Below are 18,098 nucleotides of genomic sequence, written 5' to 3' on the forward strand. Positions count from 1 at the left end.
TTATTTTTTGAAAGTAAATTGTCACAGCTCGCAAGTTTCTTCTTCTCGCATGAAGATTGAAAGGCCTAAAAAGTCTCCAGAATTCTTTGGAAGGCAACGGAGGATTCTAGAATATTCTAGAATATTTTAAAATCATCCAAAGACATATAAAATATATAAATAAATATGTAATTATATAGAACATTCTAGATACTTAATTTTAGTCGTTAGATCAAATCAATTCTTACTATCCATTGAAGAGGTGAAGCCTATATTATAGCTTTCATTTGTAAACATCAAGTAAAAGAGCAAGTAAATTTTTTCTTTAAAAGCTCTCCAAGTTGTCTTTAGCTCTCTATTGTTGTTCTTGCCATCTTAGCTGGCATTTTGTCTAGTATTCGAGAAGTAAAACTGACTAGCTTACTTGTCTGCATGTAGAAAGTAGCTAGTGCCAAGCCCGTGACAAAATCTATAGGCATTCTGTACCCAACGTGACTGTTGACTATTAATGACCGGAATGGACTGTACATAAACCTTTTTGTTGTAATGTCTGCATGTAGAAAGTAGCTAGTGCCAAAGCTGTGACAAAATCTATAGGCATTTTGTACCCAACGTGACTGTCGACTATTAATGACCGGAATGGACTGTACATAAACCTTTTTGTTGCAAGTTTCAGAATTAGGGATTTGGTTTTTGTGACTTTCATGCTTTCTGAGAGCTTATGTTAATAGGTCGGTTTGGGGACAAGAGTAGGAAAGAAAAAAAAAAAAAGCAAGAAACAAGTTTTTTCTTCCTAATTAGGATGCAGAATCATATGGCAGCTGCTTTGTTATGGTTATGCTTTTGTTTATATTCTTTTATTTGTTGCCTGATTTAATTTGGTAAAGGGCCTGTAGTATCTGTTTATCTAATTGAGACTTAATCTTCGACTACTGGTTCTGAAAAGGGTTTAATTATGTGCTTAGCATTCAGGATTTTTCTTGCTGTGGTTCTTTCATTTGCACATGTGGATGATGATTTACCATGTTAAAAAGCTGTAAAGTTGTAGTTGTCTCAGAAGTTGACAAGTCTGATCTTTAGGTGCAAATGTTTCATTCTCGAATTTTCATGCCTTCTAAACACACATACTTTCAGGTTTCCTTGTGAATTCCTCTATTCTTGATTGAGTTGCAAGCATTGGATATCTTTCGTGGTTGTGTGAATGGGTTGCTCAGAACCAATAACAAGTTCTCTTTTTCAAATATTCTGAGATTCACATTATGTACACCATTATTATATGTTTGAATGGAATATGCAATTAGTTTAAAAAGGATTAAAATTGTTCTCTCTTTTACAAGTACTAGAGAGCTGGATAACTTTCTGCTATAGGAGAATAAGACTCTCACAGCTAGAACACCTTGAATTGCCATCAATGGCAATAAAAGAAAAGCAAGAAAAAGCATCTTTATAGTATTATTGTTCTGCTTATGATGGATACTTTTCACTATTAGTCTCTACAAGAAATAGATAAATTTCTATAATAACAATGAACAATAATTGTTTGACTTGTTGCAATCAGAGAAAGGCAAAAAATTTGTTGCATGTAAGAAACGAGGAGCAGTAAATTGAAGTCACAGATCAGTTTTTATGCAGAAAAGAGAAACACATTACATTGACAATTACTTTTTTCACTCTTTATTATCATCAGAATACTCGCCTATACACATAAAAATCAGCTCTTCTAATTGTACAAATTGTTCACTAATCACACCCAAAAAACAAGAATTAGCAAAGGAAAGGAAAAAATGTGAAAACAAACTTCTGAAACTGTACATTTCAATGCCAATCTTCACTACTAGGTTCCAAGTACTGTACTATATGCACTCCTTTCTACTTTCTGGACCATGTAATTTTCTTGTTTTTTTCTGAGGCATCTGAGAAATTAAAAAAACAGAAGCAAGCGGACAATGGGTTGAGCTTCTTGATTTTGTTAAGCAAACGAAAGCAAGAAAATCATGAATAATTTGACCTATGCTTAAATGCTCTCATTTCTGATGGTTTTGCATGAAGCCTTAAGCGACGGTTTGCTGCCTTCCTCTTATTCCAATCCTTCGCAGTTCTTTCAGGTGAGATGCTATCTCTTGAATGAACTGAAGTCCCTCTTCTCCATTTCTGATCGAGTTGATGCTGTGCTCAAGGAAATTCCTGTCTGCCTCGAGTGCTTTCAACCTCTCATTCAGATCAGAAACTTCATTTGCAAGAGAATCTAAAGGAATCCCTCCAGGGGGTAGAGGAGAGCTCTGCCCGCTATAAAACATTTCATTATACTCATTACCATATAACTCAGATTTCTCAAGTGATAAAGCATGCCCTTGAGCAGGACCATTTCCTCTATCATTTTGGGTTGACAAGTCATCATTTTCTTCTGCTCCACTGCTTACTTGAAATCCCAATTTGCTATTCAGCTCCTTCAATTCACTCTCTCTATGTTCTACTTTTCCAGAATATTCACCATTAACCAAGTCTAGTTGGTTATTAGAAAACAGACAAAGCCTCTTTTCCAATTTCTTCAAGCACTGTAAAATATACGCCCTTTCATCATCAAAATCTAACAATGAATCCTTCACATTTCTTGCATTCTTATCCCCACGGAATATAGTTCTACCTCCAACTTCATGACAGTTATCTGGTTTGTAAGAATCAGAGTTTCTAAGTGTACTTGTGCTGACAGAAGTAGCTTCTGGGTGCTCCTCTTTGATATCTTTAGTTTTTGTGTCAGAAAGTTCTTGCATGGTATTCTCCCAAAATGATTCACCAGGGTTAATCCTGTAAAATTCAAGTTCTGCTTCTAAATCTTGAATCTCTTTCTCTCTCTCCGAGAGAAGGTCATTTGTTTTCTGCAGGGCTTCCATATCATACTCGGCTTGCTCTTCCATCATTCTTAGGTATTGCAAGGCTTCCATTTGAAGTGTTGCCTTTTCTTCCTGCAGTCTAGTAATCATGGCCATTGCTTGATTTGCAGAAATTGCTGATGAATTTCTTTCTTCATCCAATTCCTTGTATAAAGCACTTAACAGTTTCTTATCATGCTCAATCTGCCTCTTCAACCGATCAACTGCACTTTCACCTTCAATTTCACTGACTATACTTCCATCCAGAGATAGACCAGACTCATTTCTGTCAAGTGAGATTCTCTTTTGAAGCATTTGTATTCCTATGGAACTAGAAGCATCAAGATTCTTCAATTCATCACCATTAATAGACAACTTTGGACTCACTGGTACTCTAGGACTAGAATCATTCATTGTGTGCTCTCGAGCAGCAGATAGTTGAGAAAATAAGGTCTTCAAATCGTCACTGAGTCTTGAAGAATCCTTCGCAATCCATTGTTCTGCAAGTGCACCAGACAACTGTCTCCCCTTATTGCCAACAGCTAGCTTATAAGCATCACCAAGATCCAAAGAGTTGGGTGCTTGCAGACCATTGTCACCTGAAACAGGGTTTGTTTCTAATGCTGTTTCGTTCATTGCAGCTGAATTAGTTCCTGTCTTGCTAATCTCTTCACAATCTGTGATAGCAGTTTGCCAAACTTCCTCGGTTCTAGCATTACCTAAGCAATAGAACATAAAGGAAAACGATACAGGTGTTAATCAGAAGTATTCACAATAGTCAGAATTATTTACAATCATCGTTTCTCTGACATCCTGTAGAATAAAATTGTTCAAATTACATTCTTGCGCTTTATACTCTCTAACAAGGATGGGGGGTGTAATTAAAGAATCTATATCCAATTGGATGCAGATAGTCACGAGGTTATCCCTCGTGTAAATTCTAGTGCTTGAACAAGCTAAACAACTGAAACAAAATTCTTAAATTTGCACCTGAAATTTCTTAGGTATCCATATTAAATACTGCACACATCATGAAAATCATGAAACATATTTCAGCATGGCATTATCAAGGAATAATTGACAGAAAGCAAACATGCATGTATTCAAATTTGACACTTTCAGGAGTCCCAGTACACGACATATGGATTATGTCTCCATATATACCATTGTTAATATCTTGATTATAAAGTAATATATTGCAAAACTAAAATTGATTCATTATGTGTGTGCAAATATTTTATATATAGAGATGTAAGTGCAACTTTATAGGAATAAATTATCAAAATGTAGATCCTCTGACAAACAATAGAAACAAAACCAAATTTCTAGTTCCAAGAAACTAGATAATTATATTTTTACTTCCTGACCAAACTGATTCACACAAATATGCGTGTAGTAACATAATTTTTTCAGACACACTCCCAGAAGTTTGACACACACACAGAAGAAGAAGAAGAAGTGTATGAGACTTACAACTTTCTTGTAATCCTTGAATAGGAGTTTCAACTTCACTCGGTGATGGAAGGACATCAACAAGTGAAACCAGCTTGCTCTCTGCTGATGCTAAAGCAGGGATTTCTTTGCTATCTGATGATGGAAGGACATCAACATCATCTACAGGAATAAGCTTGCTCAATTCTGATGCTTCTATAGGAGTCTCTCCGGCAACTGATGATGGAAGAACCTCCTGTACTGAAATAAGTATGCTTTCTTTTGATGCTTCCTTAAAAGTTTCTATGGCATCAAATAATGGAGGCACATCATCAAAGAAACTAATCTTGTTCTCTTTTGAAGCTTCAACTGGAGTTTCTTTAGCAATTGATGATGGAAGAACATCATCTACAGAAATAAGCTTGCTGAATTCGGATGCTTCCGTAGGAGTTTCTCCGGCAACTGATGATGGAAGAACCTCCTGTAATGAAATAAGTATGCTTTCTTTTGATACTTCCTTAAAAGTTTCTATGGGATCAAATAATGGAGGCACGTCATCAAAGGAACTATTCTTGCTCTCTTTTGAAGCTTCAACTGGAGTTTCTTTAGCAATTGATGATGGAAGAACATCATCTACAGAAATAAGCTCGCTCAATTCTGATGCTTCCAAAGGAGTTTTTCTGGAAACTGATGATGGAAGCACGTCTTGTACTGAAATAAGTATGCTCTCTTTTGATGCTTCCTCAAAAGTTTCTTTGGCATCCAATAATGGAGGGACATTATCAAAGGAACTATTCATGCTCTCTTTTGATGCTTCAACTGGAGTTTCTTTAGCAATTAATGATGGAGGAATTTCATCAAGCGAAATAAGCTCAGGAAATGCAGAGGAATTAGACTTCCCATCTGCTTGTTGCCATTGAACTTCTTCTAAGCCATGCCCCAGGGAAACTGAAGGTGATTTGGATGTAACGCCATGGAACTCTACAAGATCTGATTGTATCTGTGAGGCTAAAATTGGAGTCTGAAGTGCTGTGACTGAATCTATTAATTTTTCTGAGACCAGATCGTCATGCAGAGAGATAATTCGAGGCTCTGTCTGCACACATCCAACTGCAATGTCTTGCTTGGTATTAATTGCATGACCTCGAGCATTTGTGTTATTATCATCATCAGAGAACAGGACCTCAGATTCAGTATCAGAATTAACCTTGAGCTCTGTGTACCCTATATGCGGTAAATGGTCAAACTCACTCTTACTTCTTTGAAGAGTAGCTCTGGCTGGTAGAGATAGTTCAATCTTATTCAGGTTGTTCTGATCATATACAGCAGGGGCATCAAATTCAGCAGTCTCAGAACCAGCTATATTGGTCTGCATTAGGTTTTGGACATATCCCCTTAGAATCCATGGCTCATTGCAACAAGAACAGTGCTGGGTACTTGAAGTATGATCCTCATTTAAACCGAATCTATAACCCTCCCCCAACTTACCCACCAATAACCTATATGTTTCAGCATTGGATTTGTTGATCGTGGCAAAGGAGAAAAGACAGCTTTCACACATTCCATGGACATCAACAAGTTTGTTGTGAGCATGGCAGAGAACTAAAGATGAGATTTCCAACTTATGCTTGCCACAGATCAAATCGCGATAATATTTCAATCTTTTATTTCCCAAAATGTGATCAAGTCGTGAGCATAGCAAACATGGTGTTTGCAGTTCGTAGTAGCAGGCAAATTTTGTAATCAAATATGAGAATATAGCTTCAATGAAGAGCAAACAAATAAGGAGCCATTCAAGAAAAGCAGATGCCAAAGCAGTCCTAATACTGCAGTATTTCTTCTGTGATTTAACAGATGAAATCCCGCTGGCATCCATGCTCCAGCAAGATTAAGCAATTCCAAAAATGAGATATTGATTGAGTGAAACAGAATAACCTCCAACCTCCCAAAAAATTTGATAATCCAAAACAATATGTGATACTGTAGCTACATCAGTAAAAAAAGAGGAATAATTATAATCAAATCATGAGAGAGAGCATATTAAAGTCTCCAAGAAAGAAGTATGAATCCAGATGAAACAAGCAAACATTTCAACAAAGAACTTTAATCACACTACAGGGTAAATGAGAAACGAAAAAGAAAAACTCCTACAGTAAAAGCCACCCATTTCAGACAACAAAATCACCCCAACCAAAACCATGAGCTCTAACTTCCATTAGAAGTCCATAAACAAGTAAATGCATATAGGCCATTACCGGTGGGGACCAATACCCATAAAGTCCCCATAGACACATCCTAATTGAAAACCTATTGTACCAAAATCTGAAATTTAAACACAGATGCATTTCTGTAAGAACTGTGAAAAGGATAGCATAAACTCCGACTCAGAAGCTAATGCGAATAATTTTTTACAGAAATAAAAGCTTTTTAATGCATCAAGAAATTCCTGAACAATTTAAGAACCCACACCATATTATACAACCAGAAGAACCCAGCAAACCAACAAATATCATTTTAACAGGAACTAAATAATTCATAATCCAACCAGACGAAAATGGGAAAAAAATGGGGAGAAAGTCGACATCTATAAGGAACAATTATGCAACGCTGAACTGCATGATAGAAAGAATTTTTTCCATTAAAGGCAAATAATCCAAGCTTACATGATCAACTAAATCTAGCAGGCTAACGTTTCAACAATAACATAAAAAAAAAAAAAAAAAAAAAAAAAAAAAAAGAAAAAAACTCAAGTTAGGAGCTAAAGCTGAATGGAAGACCTGCTTGTTAGGAGGTCCAATTATCATTAAGAAAAGCAATCATAGAACTAAACTTTAGAAGCTAAAGAGCTGATATAATTACAATACAAATGAATTCATTTAGAAGATGAACATGCAACATATACCCAGAATCAGAAATTGGAAACAAAACAAGCCAAACAAAAAAAGTAAGAACAAGACAAAATATAGAGAATTAAATAATTCACAGTTAAATCATGATTGGAGGAAAAAAAAAAAGTTCAGAGAAATAGCAAAACTGACCAGTTCTTATGAGAAAGCCACTGAGAATTCTAAGGCAAAAGAGAATCAATATCAAAGTGAGCCAACTTGGTACCGAAGACAAGAAACAAATCCCTATGTAACAGAAATTAGAAACAGAAACACAGATTCAAACAAAAACAGTAGAGAGAGAGGACCTTTGTTTTGCTTTATTTACAATAATAAAGTTTCAAAATTTTATTTTATTTTTTCTTTTGGTTTTGGACAGAGACACAATAGTATACAACAACAGTGCACGTTGGTTTTCAGACAATTACAATATAAAAACATTAAAAACAAAAGTGGAACTCCACGCCGACAATGCCAAAAAGTCGGCTGTTGATACCGAAAGTTTAGAAAAGCAAAAACCAAAAGATGGCAAAAGAAAATAACTTTTGGGTTTTGTTTTGGCTTATTAATGAAGAAATCAACACAAAAGCAACAATTCCCGCTATAATTAACTGTCAATTCTCTTTTATTTAGAAAATAACCGCCAAGTCACAACCTAATAAAGCTCATTTATTTTAGAAAAAAAAGATATACACATTTTATTGTATGTGACAGATTATATTTTTGTCACCTAAATCAATTATGTAATATATATTTTAAAAAATTAAAAATCTGACTCATTTTATTATATTTTTTTATATTATTATGTGTGTATAAAATACTAATCGACTTTAAAATTTAATATATAATTTATTTATCTTTTTCACTTAAAAAGCCTTACAGAAAAATAGGTAGGCTAGTTGTTGAGATAACTATTGGAAATTTCAGCTGAACGATTTTGACGGTTAAACTAAAGTAATTTGCTTAATTAGTTAATTAAAACCTTTATAAATTTATTCATGCTGTTAATTTGCTTAACTTCTTATACTTTTCTCACGTTAAATGTTGAATAATTATTAAAAGAAAAATAGTGGAAGAAAAAAGCTTTAATACAAGAAATTGAAATTAATTAATTTTTCAAGGAGTTAATTAAGTTTATGAACATTAAAACACATATATTTTGAGCGAAAAATTAACCTCCAATTTTTCTGGTTTGTTTGTTTCTATGTTCTAAGAAATCCGAAAAGCGTTGACCAAGCTATTTGGCCTGATAGTTGTCGCCTTGGTACCATCTCCGCTTCTCTTTATTTCATAATTAGGAAAATAAAAGAAAAAAGTTTGTGCTATTATTACAATTTTAGTATACGCTTAAGTCTACTAAATAATATCATTTAAAAGAAAATAAAAAATTGATATTAGTTCGATTATACATAGGATCATAAAATTAAAATAATTATCTCATCGCAGTAAAAAATAAAATTAACTTTTATCCTGTTTTTAATATGTATTTATTTTACGTCAGATTTAGTGGTGTTTCCAAATCATTTTCTATAAAATTAAAAAGATTAGAAAGTTATTGTGATAATATTAAAAATATTTAGGTTATTATTAAATGTCTATCATTATATTTACAGATATATTTTTTTATATAAATAGAATTCTACCTCTATAACATTTTACACCTATAAATAAGTGTTACAATCAATAGAATAATACACATAAATAAATATACATATATATACATATACAGAAAAATTATTCTCATTTCTCTTTTTATTTATTTTATTTTTAATTTTTATTTTACAATACTCTTTATTTTTCTTTTTATTCATATTTCATAATAAAAATAATGTATTTGAAAATGCTTAAAAATAGAAATAATAACCTGTTATTTTCTCTATTTTATTTTTATTTAGTTTAAACTTTTAAATAAACAAATATCAAGGCTTTACAAAGATATAACTTTTGTCGTTTAATTATCTTGTATCAATTAAAATATTCATTGGATGCATGAAAAATACAAAAAGGCTATGGCCTTAAACAAGTTGGATCCAATCCAATAAATAAATAAATAAAATCCTAATTAACAAAGATGAACCCTAACCCTAATTTAAACATCATGATAATATAAAGATAGTAAACACTATAGCAGTGACCATCATTCACCAAGAGCTATGTAGCATTTCTAATGGTACTATTTTTTAAAATAGTTTCGTTTATATAATAAAAAGTATTTCAAAAAATATTTTAAATGTAAAAAGTAAAATTTTATTTTAAGTCCAATTAGTTTTTTTTTTATATTTTATTATAAGCCTAATTACTAATTAAATCCCGAAATTCACACTTTTTAATAATTTTATTTAAAATAAATATCTATACTTTTAATTTATTTTCAAAAACATTTTTTCAGTAACAATTTTTGAGATATTACAATTAGAAAAATAACGTGCCAAGTCAATTTGGCTTACTGGCATAAAATTACTAAGTTAATAAAAAAATATTACATTTAGATGTAAAATATGCAAAAGAATACATATACATAAAAAATTTTATAATCTTATTCTTAAGTCTATGATAAATTATTTTTGTTGATTCATAATTATTATTCTTTTGGTAAAAATAATCGATTTTCTATATCTTTTTTTTTACTGTAAAACTTTAAAAATTATCATCAGAAAGTGTTTTTGAAAAAAATAAAAAAGATAAATATTTGTTTTAAAATTTTGAAACAATTGGATAAAATTATTAAAAAGTATAAAGTTCAGAATTTAATTTGTAATTAGGTTTTTATTTTATAATATATATTTTTATAAATAATAATAAATTTTATTTTTTAAAAATTTTTATTAACTGAAAAATTATAAATATCAATTTATAAAGTACATAAAAATTTATAATGCATTTGTAGTCTCATTTTATTTTATGAAATAACTCCTTATAGTAAAAAATTTAATATATATAAAGAAGTTTCTTAGAGATGCTCCAATCGATTTTTTATTCTTTAAATATGTAAATAATTGGAGAGCCAAATTTCATTTTTTATTTTAATTTTAACAAATGCATTACAAGATTTTATATATTTTATTAATTGATATTTTTAATTCTATTTTTGTATTAACAAAAGTTTAAAAAGAGTTTAAATTATTAATGCTTAAAATCATAAAAAGAAAAATATATATAAAAAAAATCTATTGGTCTTAGAAATTATTTTTTATTTTTTATATTTAAATATTATTTATAATACTTTGTATTACATAAATTACGCCCAATAAATTAAAAGGTACCAATTATGGAGGCTCCAAAAGTATCTATTTATAACTAGATTAATGCTTGAAAAAATTGAGTTTAGAAAGCAATTCTAAGTTGTAGCATGAGAGGCTATAAAACCATGAACAATCCATAATTGAGGGATAGAGGAATGGGAAGCTTTCCCCTAAAAAGCTATAAAGATTCAACCTGACTTCAACTACTAATACCCACCCTATTACAGATCCACAAGTTTATTAAAAATTCAATAACCAAACTCAGGTAAGCATTTAAAAAAGCCCTCATACACACTCTTATCTTTTATCTTTAAAGAATCTATCTTCAAGATCATATGAAGCATACAAAAAGGTTCATTTTATGGAGGTGAAAAACATCACATAGGGAGTGTTTCTGCTCAAAACATCCATCTTAATTACATTATTGATTTCAAAATGTACATATTTTGTGGCAACTATGTGTTTGAGTAATCGTCGACCGTTTGAAAACAAGTAAGAGTCCGTCTGAAATCCTAAAAAAGAATATTATTTAAATTTTGAGTACTACTTTAGAGAAAAAATAAATAAAATAAATTTGATAAAAATTATTTATAAAGAAATTTATAGAAAAGCTATTAAATAATAAAAAAGTATCTCATTATTATACATTTGTTTCCGTGGTTGTGTTTACATTTCTTTTCTAATTATCATACATTTTTCTAACTATAAATTAGCTAAATTATTTATAACTATTTGGAACTTGATTTGTTCGAGCTTGTTTATCGTAATTCTTTAGATGAATAAGCTAAATTTAAGCTAAAAAATAAAAATTAATTTATTAGTTATATGATTTGACTCATTTAGAAGTTTTTGAATTTATTTGTAAATAAATATTTTTAGACAAGGTGATTATAATCATATATTATATTTGTCTATAATAACTAATACAAGCTATATAAATTTACTTAAGAACAAAATTAAAAGTTCTTATTCAGTATACTATATTTCATAATACATTTTTTATTTTTTCAGTGAATAATTTTAATTTATTAATTTATATTTTATTATTTTAAACTCAATTTAATTTTGCTTAGAATCATGCACTGTAAAACAAAATGTTTAATTTGACTTAGCTTATTTAAATATTTTGAATAATTGTGTTTCATATGAGGAAAGGAGAAAAAGAAAAAAGTCTCTTATATTTTGTAGAAGAAAAATAAAAAGAGACCCAAAAAGAAAATAATGATAATTCCAAAAGAACCCAAAACAAAAAACGCCCTTGAAAAACATGAATGACATAAATACCCCTTTTTCTCTCTAATCATCAAAGTCTGTATTTCCTTTCTCAACCCTCGCCACCCTACACTCCCTCTTCTGCCCTTCTCTCTAATTTCCCAATCAAACCCTTTCCTCTTCCTTACCCTTCTCTCCTCTTTTTCTTTTCCGATCTTCTCCTCATAATCTTTTACCCGCCTTTTTTTAAATTGTCGTTTTTTTCTTCATTCCTCTATTTCCTTTTTAAATAACAATCGGCAAAATAAAAATCCCTAATTCAATTTCTCTACCACGATCCGTACTCTGTCCTGTAATTGTAGTCGTACCTTGTCTGAACCATACTTATGTAATTTCAGTTCAGATTTTCTGGTTTTGGTTGTTAAAGGTTGTTCTTTCTGGAGGTTATGTTGTGGGTTTAAAGCTAGGGTTTTGGTTGCTTTTTTATGCCAAGGTAACTTCTTTTAGTGTTCTGAAATGTCTTTATGTAGTTTTGTTCAGTCCCCATTTCCTCCTGTTGTTTATTTAGCTATTTTGTTAGGTTTTGATTGATTAATGGTGTGTTTTTGTTACTGTTTGAAATTCGTTCTCTGTAGTTGGTTTTGCCTAATAGCTGTGGAAGTGAATGCTTTGCTAGAAAATTTCATATTCATTTGTATGTAATTGTAGCTAAAGTTATGGTTCTGCATTTGTATTTTAGTTATTCGTTGTTCCGGTCCTGCACTTTCTCCATTTTTTCATTGGTCAATGAGTTATTTGGCATCGGGTGGCTCATAAAGTAAGAGTAGAAGTGAGAAAATGCCTAAACTTGAATTTCATTTCTTTTGGTTTGTCATTTAGAAAGCGAAGTGAAAATACGAGTTAAGCTGCTTTATTTTGTTTCCTAGTTTTGGTATCAAAATGATAATTGGTTGATTGATGGATGTGGTAACCATGCTGATTCTGAGAAATGTGACAAGATATGCGTATGTGCATGATGGCTAGTGAGCTTTTTGTTCTTGGATAGTATAGGAGAAAGTGGTACTGACAGATTTCTTCCCCCCTTGGATAAGATCAGTGTTCTAAAATTGATCACTTGTGGCAGGGGCCCATAGTTTCAAAATGTAATTTGATCAGGAACTACTGAGACTTAATTTTTCAGTTTGGCTTTATTTTATTTAAGTACTTTTTTCCCAAGCCATGTCTGGCTTTATGCACTGTATATGGATGTCAAAGATGTGTATTGAACTCTTAAAGTTACAGTTTTATTTTGCTTGGCAGGCATGTGGTAGTACTGCAGAAGGATCAGTATTGTTGACATCAATTTTGTTAAATTAGTGGTTTGTTCTGGGGGGCTGAATTATTAAGATTTTTTGACAAATCAGGATCGGCTTATGCAATGGCAAACCATGATTTGATACTTGGACAAAGTCACAATTTAGGGCTTAGGCAGAATCAACAATTGGTCTTAGAGCATAATCACAATTTGGGTCTGGGCCAGAATCATGATCTGGAATTGGGTCAAGCACATGAACATCATTTGGGTTTGGGGCAGACCCATGACCATGATCTGGGTTTAGGACATCCCCATGACCATGAATTGGATCTGGGACAGAGCGATGACCATGAAGGGGATGCTGTTCATAGCTATGCGCATGAGAACGATTTAGGTATGGATCGCAAACCGGATGCTGGTGAACATGAGTTGGCCCTTCCACAGAACCACGAGTTAGCTTTATCAGAGAACAATGTATTGGCTGTTTCAGAGCACCAAGAACTTGATGAGAACCTCGAACTAGCTGTGGACCAGAGCCAGGAAATGAGCATGGAACCTGGTCAGGATTTGTCCATTGACCACTCCCAGTATGCAGTCCATTCTCCTGTCATTCAGGCTCGTACCCTGGCTATAGCCCCTAATTATGAGCTATCAGTTGGGCAAGAATTTCCAGATGTCATCAGCTGCCGCAGGGCATTGAGGGATACAGCCATTGCTCTTCACTTTGAAATGCAGACTATAAAATCGGACAAGACTCGTTTTACAGCTAAATGTGCCAGTGAGGGATGTCCCTGGCGAATACATGCGGCAAAGTTGCCAGGGGTTCCGACTTTCACCATCAGGACCATCCATGAGACCCATACTTGTGGAGGTATTGCTCATCTTGGCCACCAACAAGCCTCAGTTCAGTGGGTTGCGAACTCAGTGGAGCAACGGCTTAAGGAGAACCCTAATTACAAGCCAAAGGAGATCTTGGAAGAGATCCACCGGGTACATGGTATCACTTTATCATACAAGCAAGCTTGGAGAGGCAAGGAGCGCATTATGGCTGCCATGCGTGGATCTTTCGAAGAAGGGTATCGCTTGCTTCCGCAGTATTGTGATCAGATTAAACGGACAAACCCTGGGAGTATTGCATCTGTGTATGGAAACCCAACAGATAATTGCTTCCAGCGTCTCTTCATCTCATTTCAGGCATCAATTTACGGTTTTCTAAATGCTTGCCGACCCCTCCTTGGACTTGATAGGACATTTTTGAAAAGTAAGTATTTGGGTACTTTGCTGCTTGCTACCGGCTTTGATGGGGATGGTGCTCTTTTTCCTTTGGCATTTGGTGTTGTTGATGAGGAAAATGATGAAAATTGGATGTGGTTTCTGTCTGAACTCCATAACCTCCTTGAGATTAATACAGAAAACATGCCAAGGCTTACAATTTTGTCAGACCGGCAAAAAGGCATTGTTGATGGAGTGGAAACAAATTTTCCAACTGCTTTTCATGGATTTTGCATGCGTCACTTGAGTGAAAGTTTCCGTAAAGAGTTTAATAACACAATGCTTGTCAACCTTCTATGGGAAGCTGCTCATGCTCTGACTGTCATTGAATTTGAGGCTAAAATTCTAGAGATTGAAGAGATATCACAAGATGCTGCATATTGGATACGAAGAATTCCACCTCGGTTGTGGGCGACGGCTTATTTTGAAGGGACTCGATTTGGGCATTTGACAGCTAATATTGTTGAAGCATTGAATAGTTGGATATTGGAAGCCTCTGGTCTTCCAATAATTCAGATGATGGAATGCATTAGGAGGCAACTAATGACTTGGTTTAATGAACGTCGAGAGACCAGCATGCAGTGGACATCAATACTTGTGCCTTCTGCTGAGAGGCGTGTTGCAGAGGCACTTGAGCGTGCACACACTTATCAGGTGCTTCGTGCAAATGAAGCTGAGTTTGAGGTTATCTCTCATGAAGGAACACATATTGTGGACATTAGAAACCGATGTTGTCATTGCAGGGGATGGCAGCTGTATGGCTTGCCCTGTGCACATGCAGTGGCAGCACTTCTCTCTTGCAGGCAGAATGTGCATCGGTTCACTGAGAGTTGTTTTACTGTAGCAACATATCGAAAAACATACTCGCAAACTATTCATCCAATTCCAGATAAAAGTCTCTGGAAAGAGTTGTCGGAAGGTGACCCAAATTTTAACAAGAATGTTGAGGTTATCATTAATCCACCCAAATCACTTCGTCCGCCTGGTCGACCAAGAAAGAAACGAGTCCGAGCAGAAGACCGTGGCCGTGTGAAGCGAGTTGTGCATTGTAGTCGCTGCAACCAAACAGGCCATTTTAGAACAACATGTGCGGCACCCATCTAATTTGCAGCTGTTAAAATGTTTTAACAGCCATTGTATTTGGTCCCCTTTGTGCAAAAGTTTTTTTTTAGGTTTGTAGTATTCTTGTAGTTTCTAATAGTTATTAGCCTGCAGGTAGAAGCTTTACTTGTTTTCTTTGACGGTCAGGCAATTTAAGTTCACGGTCCTCAATCCAGTATGGATGATTGAATCCTTTATGAATGATGACCTCAATAATACAATGTTATGGAGGATGCATTTGTAATTGCAGCTTTCAGTATCTAGATAGTTAACCTCTGCTGTATGAGAATTTTAATTGACAATCTCTCTCTGTATCTCGACTCTGTTATATCTTCATATGATAGACACAATGTTTCTGCATCATGCACCAAATAACCGAATAGAATGAAGCTTTCTCTGTATAAGGTTGTGGATTTGATCAAGTGATTCTAATTAGCAAGGCAACTCAAGGTAACCGTTATAAATTCCACTGGCTTCCAAGTTGCACAATGCTGGTTCTTTATCGGGACATAGGTTTATATATGGATAAAAAATGAAAAACAGATAGAAAAGGAAGAAAACAAAGTACCACGTATGGCAGATTCATGAAGTATTTGTCTTAAGTGCCTAAGCACATATTTCCAAAAAAATAAAAGGATGAAATTTCCTTTTGTAAGACATTTTATTAATCCTTCAATGAACTATAGCCCTATCTATACAGCCATAGAGCAGTGTGTGTTAGAAACATATGAATCATAATACAAACTCGGAACTCTTGAACTTCTCCCCACAGGGAAAAGAACTTATTGAACTGCACAAGTTCTCCTCGCAAATTTATTCAATAGCTATAATGCCCTGGAAACCAAAGTAGAAACAACCAATTGAGAGAACTGCGATGGCCAGCCCAGTGGAATTGGCTAGCACTGACGGCATATCTAGTGAGCGTTACTGTGAAATTTGTTGTGAATGCAAGGAGCCCATGCTTCCGACCAATGAAGTAAAACAATGAAGATACAGTGGGACACTTGATAAACAAAATGCTAAGATATTAGTTGTAACAAATGCTTTGAAAGATGCCTTCTTTTGCTCAGAATCGCCACACCCGCATCAGGACCATCGCTTCTGTAACAACCTGGTGTGGTGAAAGCTGCTGCAGATGAGGCTGGCTATGAGAGTTGTTACCAAGCAAATTGATGATGGCTCCCTTCTCTTGCAGGATCTATTCTCAACTCTGCAAGTTGCTCATTCCCTGAATTGCAACTCTCCCTGTTTGTTGCGGTCGCTCACTTCCACTTGTCTCAGTGGACTGTATCTTTTACCTCTTAAGCACTCCTTCCGTACTTGCTAAGCCACCAGAATTTACAATGTGTAAAGTCATCCAAGCCTGTAATTGTTTCAAACAATTTAAATCTGGAAATACTATTACATGCAACATATTCATTCTTCATCGAGGACCTAATCAATCTCTCAATAGCAGAAGTTAAGGGGGTACTACCTTAAAATAGTATTTATCTGTATCTGACATCATAAATGTCCACAACACTAAGACCTTTGTTGGTGATCGTCTTGTTTATCCTTTCATCATTAACCAGCAATTTATATAGTATCCCCGGGAAGTAGCTAGATGTTTCCTTCATTATCTTGCTGATACAGAAGATCCTCGGAAACCAGGTCTAGGAAAACCTTCGCTACGTTAATCTTTTGGTTCTCAACTGCAACATGAAGAGCTGTCTGCCCTCTATTGTCTTGCAAATCCCAAATATCCTGACAAGTTGCAACCATCGCTAGCAGCACTGCAGTGTGACCTTTTGTAGCCAAATGAACAGCAGTCATGCCCTCTTTGCTTTGAAGGGAAGCAACGGAATTGTCAGCTGACAGAAACTGATCCACGATATCCAGCTCACCCAGGTTTGCTCCAAAGTTGTAGGCTTCTGAGGTTGCAGGTTGGCATTTTTCCATTAACTGCTTAATCAAGGCCAACCATGGAAGAGAAAAACTATATGACCATAAAAGAAGGGTAAAATCATTGAATGCATGAATAAACTAACAATGAGAAGGGTGATGCTATTGCAGTATAGACTTTATAGCCTCCTCTTCCTCTAGGTAACAATTTAAAAAGGATCCCAAGGAGGAGCAAATATCTTGAAGCAAGTGCACTTACTTGTACCTATTGGCTGATGAGGTGGAAAATGTTAGTGCCCATTTCAAGCTGTGACTAGTAAACTTGAATGACTAGTTGGAAAGATAAAAGATAGGGTTCCAGCTCCTCTGCCTGAAAGATAGGATGTATCTTGCGGATAGAGGGCATCCATAAAATTAAAATGGTTATTGCCTGGTAGGTAATAGATGCTCCAGTGTTACCTTCAGGACTTGGGAGCGAATAACAGCCGGATGCAAGGCATTCATGTTATTCCTTCCCTGGACAGAACAAACTGGAGTTGTTTCGAAGATATAGCAAAGAAATTCTCATATGCCTCATATCAACTGCAAGAAACAGGGGAATTCCCCTGCATTATTAGCGAACGTAACCAATTTTGGATCCCTCTGAATCAGTAACTCCACCGCTTCAAAGTGACAATTTCGTGCAACGTCATGGAATGCTGTGTTGTTCTCCACATTCACCATCCTCACTAGTCTTTAGTTGGCTTCAAGTTCAAGCCTTTCAGCACACCCGTAGTTGATCAAGACTTACTTGCATCAAGATTGGGGCGGCTAGCCTAGCTGCAGTATGCAAGGGGGTGTCGCCTTTAGAAGTCTTTTGACACACGAGTGGTGGCTGCATGTTCATTATCATTTCTGCAATTTCCATCCTGCCAAACTTTGTTTCAACATG

The 18,098-nt window shown here is 34.3% G+C and overlaps 3 protein-coding genes across 5 annotated transcripts; 1 reads left to right on the forward strand and 2 right to left on the reverse strand.

Annotated features, from left to right (window-relative positions):
* Positions 1-1,625: 1,625 nt before the first annotated feature.
* Positions 1,626-7,572, reverse strand: LOC8268190 (myosin-binding protein 1). 3 transcript variants are annotated; one of them, XM_048369624.1, is made up of 4 exons: positions 7,319-7,572; positions 4,323-6,266; positions 1,988-3,568; positions 1,626-1,892 (listed from the first exon to the last, which is right to left on the reverse strand). In XM_048369624.1, exons 2-3 carry the CDS (start codon positions 6,154-6,156, stop codon positions 2,031-2,033), a joined length of 3,372 nt encoding a protein of 1,123 aa, XP_048225581.1. In that variant the 5' UTR covers positions 6,157-6,266; positions 7,319-7,572; the 3' UTR covers positions 1,626-1,892; positions 1,988-2,030. The 3 variants fall into 3 exon arrangements, with proteins under 3 accessions (XP_048225581.1, XP_048225580.1, XP_015576557.1); XM_048369623.1 differs by having other exon boundaries at positions 1,626-3,568; positions 4,323-6,260; positions 7,319-7,571; XM_015721071.3 differs by having other exon boundaries at positions 1,626-3,568; positions 7,319-7,571.
* Positions 7,573-11,597: 4,025 nt separating this feature from the next.
* Positions 11,598-15,530, forward strand: LOC107261480. The gene is made up of 2 exons (XM_015721085.3): positions 11,598-12,112; positions 12,919-15,530. The coding sequence occupies exon 2, from the start codon at positions 13,037-13,039 to the stop codon at positions 15,287-15,289; it is 2,253 nt and encodes a 750-aa protein (XP_015576571.1). The 5' UTR covers positions 11,598-12,112; positions 12,919-13,036; the 3' UTR covers positions 15,290-15,530.
* Positions 15,531-15,903: 373 nt separating this feature from the next.
* LOC8268189 (ankyrin repeat-containing protein At5g02620-like) lies at positions 15,904-17,925 on the reverse strand. Its single transcript, XM_048380350.1, has 4 exons — positions 16,887-17,925; positions 16,699-16,756; positions 16,585-16,649; positions 15,904-16,373 (listed from the first exon to the last, which is right to left on the reverse strand). Exons 1-4 carry the CDS (start codon positions 17,222-17,224, stop codon positions 16,211-16,213), a joined length of 624 nt encoding a protein of 207 aa, XP_048236307.1. The 5' UTR covers positions 17,225-17,925; the 3' UTR covers positions 15,904-16,210.
* Between the last annotated feature and the right edge of the window lie 173 nt (positions 17,926-18,098).

This window comes from Ricinus communis, chromosome 10 (genome assembly GCF_019578655.1).
Source record: "Ricinus communis isolate WT05 ecotype wild-type chromosome 10, ASM1957865v1, whole genome shotgun sequence".
NCBI lineage: Eukaryota > Viridiplantae > Streptophyta > Magnoliopsida > Malpighiales > Euphorbiaceae > Ricinus > Ricinus communis.